The sequence below is a fragment of the Anomaloglossus baeobatrachus genome, chromosome 1, assembly GCF_048569485.1.
Source record: "Anomaloglossus baeobatrachus isolate aAnoBae1 chromosome 1, aAnoBae1.hap1, whole genome shotgun sequence".
Classification (NCBI taxonomy): Eukaryota; Metazoa; Chordata; class Amphibia; order Anura; family Aromobatidae; genus Anomaloglossus; species Anomaloglossus baeobatrachus.
Genome location: NC_134353.1, coordinates 490,695,641 through 490,702,331, shown reverse-complemented (window position 1 = coordinate 490,702,331; position 6,691 = coordinate 490,695,641). Strand labels below are relative to the sequence as shown.

The 6,691-nt window shown below is 42.5% G+C and overlaps 1 protein-coding gene across 2 annotated transcripts in view; it reads left to right on the top strand.

Moving 5' to 3' along the window:
- The window catches only part of LOC142243532 (protein Hook homolog 3), a 160,899-nt gene that overhangs the window by 37,842 nt on the left and 116,366 nt on the right, over positions 1 to 6,691 (top strand). For both annotated transcript variants that reach the window (XM_075315550.1, XM_075315561.1), the window contains exons 3-4: positions 454 to 526; positions 5,584 to 5,634. In XM_075315550.1, coding sequence (XP_075171665.1) covers positions 454 to 526; positions 5,584 to 5,634 — 124 coding nt within the window. The remainder of the gene's footprint in view (positions 1 to 453; positions 527 to 5,583; positions 5,635 to 6,691) is intronic.

The window sequence follows — 6,691 nt, the reverse complement described above, 5'->3', positions numbered from 1 at the left end:
GGCTACTTTACTATACCCAGACACCACTTCTATGCCTATAGCTGCCGCCATTATCAAGTTAATGGTGGTGGACACACTGTATGTTTGGCCAGTCATAATTACAGAACATGCTCTCTGCTAGGCGATTTAGTTAGGCTGGCAGTTTGTATATTTGACTGATGCCCATCATTGGATATGTTGGAAATTTTTGGGCCATTAATTATTCCTTACTGTAGCCTGTGCTTAACAAATACATAATTTACAACACATGATTTTGTTTGATTTTTCCTGACAAATCATTGGAAAGTACCATCCTTTACTCTGCCATCCTTGCTCTGTTTAATGTATCAGGACTCGTAAGACTAGAAATTTTGAAGTGGTGTATTATTGTAATAATCTGTCATTAGAAAGATGCCACTTTTGTGTTCCGACACTTAGAACTTAGTGAAATGTGATTTGTTTTGTCTTTTACAGCGAACCTACATACTTCGATGAGAACTGGTTAAACAGGATAAAAAGTGATGTGGGAGACAACTGGAGGCTGAAGGTACAGTCCTTTGGAGGATATATTTCCACTACTTGTATGTGCTTGTGATACCTTTTCCCTACATTACCCTGATGTTTGGTATGGGCACGTTATTCAGACCTTCAAATCTAATGGTATTTTCACCACTCTGCTACTGCAAGACTATGCTACATTAAACTGTACAATTACAGCAAGCCAATATTTAAAGGACCTTTACAAAAATATTTATTTGGCCTAAAATAGAAAAATACCAGACTTTTCAATAAACCTTATTGATTTTTGGGGGCAGTCTCTTACCACTGATCTACTCTTTTGATTTAGATGCTCCAAACCTTGTGTGATGAGATGTTTCATGTTTCAGTATTGGACCTCAAGGGAAAATGAATAAAGCATGTGTATTATATATATGTGTATGTATGTATGTGTGTGTGTGTGTGTGTGTACACACACACACACACACACACACACACACACACACACACACACACACACACACACACACACACACACACACACACACACGTATGTGTGTGTGTGTGTGTATATATAATATATATATATATATATATATATATGTATATAATAATAATAAGTCATACATACAATGTGTGTGTCTGTGTATACTATATGTGAAAAATGAAAAATACGCTAGGGATTATTTTCGGGGTGGGTCTTATTTTTGAGGAAACAAAGCTAAGTTTACCCCCAAAAGAAGGCAGACCCCGCCCAGGAGAGTCACACTCACCAGAAACTGGATATGTAGAGTTGGCAAGTGATTGGGCTCCTCTCACATAGAGATCTGCAATTATGTCACGTCCCCCTGCGTTCTACAGTGGTCGCTCCCTCTTCTGGCCAGAAACAGTATCACTAGCTCAGAGTTACTGAGAGCGGAGTGCAATACTATGCATGCTTCCAGAGGGATACTGCACCCAGTCTGTGTGTGAACGGCAAGGGACCTGACAGCGATGCAGATCTCTGTGGCAGAGCCCATCCACCATTGACACTTACCAGCTATAGTTGTTCGGGGTCTGGTGAGTCTGCATTTTTTAGTTTCTTCTATAAATTGTTTTCTCTCTTTTTGGGGTGTCTGTTTTATTTAAGGAAGTGTCCTGCTGTATTGTTTAACTTTAACTGCTTGGATACTTCCCTATTGACCTGAAACTAGGGCTTATTTTTGGAGTAGGGCTTATATTTTAATTCTCCAAAAAGACTAAAAATTCCTGCTTTATCTTCTTTTCGAGGTAGGTCTTATTTTTGGGAAACTGGTATATATCTACATGGCACTTGTCCATATATAGGTGGACTTTGCTGGCAGCTTTCTGTAATCGCACTCAGGGCTATGTATTCACAACAGTTGTCTGTATATTAGGTAGGCCACCTCCATGGATTTGACGGTATACTCTGTATATTCAGATATGCCGATCTTGGGCCATTAGCGACTGCCGATCAACTGGATAAAAGTCATTCAGCTCCCATTTACTGGACTGAATGCACAGGCTGACGAGCACTGATGGAACAGAATGATCATTAGTAACTCGTTCTGTCCCCATACGGTGTCATGTTTTCTGTAGCATAGCCCCTTTTTATATGGTGTGATGCCCTGGCCATAACGCTTTGGGTGACCAATGGAATCGAATGTTTACACTGGCCGATAATTGGCAACAACCTAATAATAATTTTGCTGACAGTTTCACTGGGTACGGAAAGTATTCAGACCCCTTTAAATTTTTCACTCTTTGTTTCGTTGCAGCCATTTGGTAAGTTCAAAAAAAGTTCATTTTTTTTTCTCATTAATGTACACTCTGCACCCCATCTTGACAGGAAAAAAAAAACGAAATGTAAAAATTTTTGCAAATTTATTAAACAAGAAAAACTGAAATATCACATGGTCATAAGTATTCAGACCCTTTGTTCAGAATTGAGTAGAAGCAGCCTTTTAAACTAGTACAGCCATGAGTCTTTTAGGGAATGATGCAACACATTTTTCACACCTGGATTTGGGGAACCTCTGCCATTCTTCTTTGCAGATCCTCTCCAGTTCCGTCTGGTTGGATGGTGAACGTTGGTGGACAGCCATTTTCAGGTCTCTCAAGAGATGCTCAATTAGGTTTAGGTCAGGACTCTGGCTGGGCCAGTCAAGAATGGTCACAGTTGTTCTGAAGCCTCTCCTTTGTTATTTTAGCTGTGTGCTTAGGGTCACTGTCTTGTTGGAAGATTAACTTTCGGCCAAGTCTGAGGTCCAGAGCACTCTGGAAGAGCTTTTCTTCCAGGATATCTCTGTACTTGGCCGCATTCATTTTTCCTTCAATTGCAACCAGTCTTCCTGTCCCTGCAGCTGAAAAAAACCCCATATCATGATGCTGCCACCACCATGTTTCACTGTTGGGATTATATTGGGCAGGTGAAGAGCAGTGCCTGGTTTTCTCCACACATACCGCTTAGAATTAGAACTTTTTGGTGATATCTTTGTCTCATCAATTCAGAAAATCTTCTCTCTCATGGTCTGGGAGTCCTTCATGTGTTGGTTTGCAAAAACTATGCGGGCTTTCATATGTCTTGCACTGAGGAGAGGCGTCCGTCAGGCCACTCTGCAAAAAAGGCCCGACTGGTGGAGGGTTGCAGTGAGAGATGACTTTGTGGAACTTTCTCCCATCTCCCTACTGCATCTCTGGAGCTCAGCCACAGTGATCTTGGGGTTCTTCTTTACCTCTCTCACCAAGGCTCTTTTCCCACAATTCCTAAGTTTGGCTGGACGGCCAGGTCTAGGAAGAGTTCTGGTGATCTCAAACTTCTTCCACTTAAGGATTATGGAGGCCACTGTGCTCTTGGGAACCTTGAGTAGTGCAGAAATCCTTTTGTAACCTTGGCCAGATCTGTGCCTTGCCACAATTCTGTCTCTGAGCTACTTGGGCAATTCCTTTGACCTCATGATTCTCATTTGGTCTGACATGCACTGTGAGGTCTTATATAGACAGGTGTGCGCCTTTTCCAAATCAAGTCCTATCAGTTTAAGAATATACAGCTGGACTCCAATGAAGGAGTAGAACCATCTCAAGGACGATCACAAGGAAATGGACATCATGTGACTTAAATATGAGTGTCTGAGCAAAGGGTCTGAATACTTATGAGCATGTGATATTTCAGTTTTTCTTGTTTAATAAATTTGCAAAATGTCTACATGTCTGCTTTTTTTTCTGTAAAGATGTGGTGCAGAGTGCACATTAATGAGAAAAAAAATGAACTTTTTTGAAATTACCAATTGGCTGCAATAAAAGAGTGAAAAATGTAAAGGGGTCTGAATACTTTCCGTACCCACTGTATGCTACATTGGGCACTAAGGTCCATTGCATCAGTACAGAATGCTCCTGCAGAACTTGGCTTCACCCCCACTTACTATTCCGTAACGGAGGACACGAGCCAGACTATCGGGTAAGTTTAATGATATTCTGGCATGGGACTATTTTTGGCTCTGGCTGAAATATGTGGTTTCTGCACCACCAGATCGAATTTTACTGTGTATGTATGTGTATATATAGTTTACCCTGTAGTGTGTGTTCAGTAGCTGGATGTTTCATGAAGGCCTTAGCTAGCCTGACCTATTGAGTGAGCTTCACCAAGCCGAGCAATCATTTTGGCTGCTGGAGATTTAGCAGGAGCTTTACTTTAGAATCCCAACAGGTGTTGTCCTTTAGTGTTTAATTTGTACGGTGTGACTGGACAGATATTAGCGGATTCTTTGACTAATAGTGTGTCACACAAAGGCTCTGTGTCTTGGTCGCAGAGAGCACAGTGCACTGATGGATCAATTGTCTAATGAATGCCTGCAGTCATCTACAGATTCCATTGAGTTCTAAGTGGAGTCCGTTGGGTTCTGCTAAGGGGTCGGTCCATCATGGCTCCTTCCTCCTGAGCTGTGTGACAAGTTACCAGCCATGTATGGAGTATCTGCCTACTCACAGCAAATTGTGAGGTTCATTTTCTCCAGTTACCCATGTGAAAATATTGAACTTTGGGGCTAAATCAACAAGTTCGTATTAAAAAAAATGTATTTTTTTCACTTCCATATTCTTTTGAAACACCTAAAGTTTTAACTTTTAAATACCTTGAAAGGTCCAGTTTTTAAAGATACAGGTCTTGTCTGGGGGGTTTCTGATGTATACGAGGGGCTGCTGTTAAGTCTTTGGCTTTATCCAGAAAGAAACGAGAGAGGATGATGAATTTATTCCACATACATACATATATATTCACATACATACATATATTGTATTTATTCCAGATACATACATATTCCACTGATGTCAACACATTGTCAACACATTTCTTACTTTGGTATTTCAAGTTTTGTAAGCCTAGCAAAAAGAAGGATTTTGGTTGTGCCTCAAACCAGGCATCCGTAGCAGTCATGGCATCATAAATGGTGTGAAACTTGGTGCCCTTGAGGTGTTTCTTCAGGTTTGGAATCAGATGATAGTCGGAGGGAGCGAGATCTGGTGAATAAGTTGGGTGGTCAACCAGATGGAAGCCCAGCTCTGCCAGTTTTTTAATAAGTAGGGTGTGCTGCTAGTGGACTACCCTCAAAAGGGTTCCACCATGAAAAATGTTATCACTCCTCTGCTCTCAGTTGCTGTGAACATCTCATTAGACTCCGTCATTTTATTTTCCCGCGTGCGTAGAACACTGTTGTCATAAGCAACAAACACAAAATTTTTAATATGTATATTAGACACATAAGGCTTTCATGTGATGTAACATTTGTTCCCATAAAAACAAAAAAAGATGACAAAGACTTATCAGCAGCCCCTTGTAGGACCTATAAATAGGTTTTGTGAGGGGTAGCGGTGGCCCCCTTAATTTATGGGCTCTTGTGCAGGTGCGCAGTTTGCCCCTTTCACATTTGCATCTTAAGATTAATCAGATGGTTGATATAACGGCTCCAGCATGTCCTTATGTGTTCATACACTGGCAGATGTTTGATCAGCCCTGTGTGAGCCCCAAAATGACTGTCTCAAGGGGTAGCCCTGGGTTTGTTGGAGGCAGATTGAATGGTACATATTTCTAATGTAATTTTCTCCTTTTAGATCAGTAATCTGAAGAAGATTTTAAAAGGCATTCTGGACTACAATCATGAGGTAATTACACTTGGAATTGTGAAGGTAATGACATTACTTAGTTTTATGATAAATATTTTCCTTGAAATACATGTTTGTAATGTATGCTTCCAAATATTCTAAATTGTTGTTTTTCCATTTGGAGTGTATTAGACACCGAGACTAGTTTCCAGGTTGCACATTTGGAAGAACACCACCACTGACACGTTGGGAAGCAATATGTTTCCTTTTTCTTGCTTAGGTGTGCTTTAAAAATTGCTGTTCAAGTTTTGGTGTATTAGACGAAGCAGCATCGGTTTAATCAGCTGCGGGTGCAATCCTCCAAAATTTAACCTTGAAGACCCCCTAATACATGGGTCAAGGAAAAGAGGCGACACTCCCAACAGGATTACGCAATGCAGAAGGCAGGCTTATTTGGCTTGTGTAACTAGCAGCTGCTGTTTACACAGGCCAATAAAGTCCATCTACAGCTTTGAATAATCCTATAGGGACTGCTGGCTCTGTTTTGCGAAAAATATGCACAATATTGTATTCTTGAAATTGTTGCAGGATTACCGTATTTTTTGTTTTATAAGACGGCCCCACCCAAATTTAGAGAGAGGAAAAAGGTAAAATTGGGTTTGTGTTATACTCCGGTGTTGTCTTACCAGAGGGGGTCGGCAGCGGTGGTGGAGTGGAGTCACATGAGGCAGGGGCGGTGCTGGTGGGGTCTGTGCTGGCAGCGGAACCTGTGCTGGCAGTATGGAGCAGGCCCGTGCAACGGGTGTCTTAGATTCTGTCAGTGGTCCGGACTTCAAAAAAATGGCACCTGGAGTTGCGCGTGCGCAGATGGAGCTCTTAGCCGAGAGCTCCATCTGCACACGTACTGACTTCGGGCACCATCAGTTGAAGCCAGAGTATCTGGGACACTCACCGCACAGCCATTATCCGCACAGGGAAGGGGGCCAGCCGGCCGCTCGCCTGCCCGCCTAGGGAAGGGGGCCAGCCGGCCGCTCGCCCGCCCGCCTAGGGAAGGGGGCCAGCCGGCCGCTCGCCCGCCCGCCCAGGGAAGGGGGCCGGCCGCTCGCCCGCCCGCCCA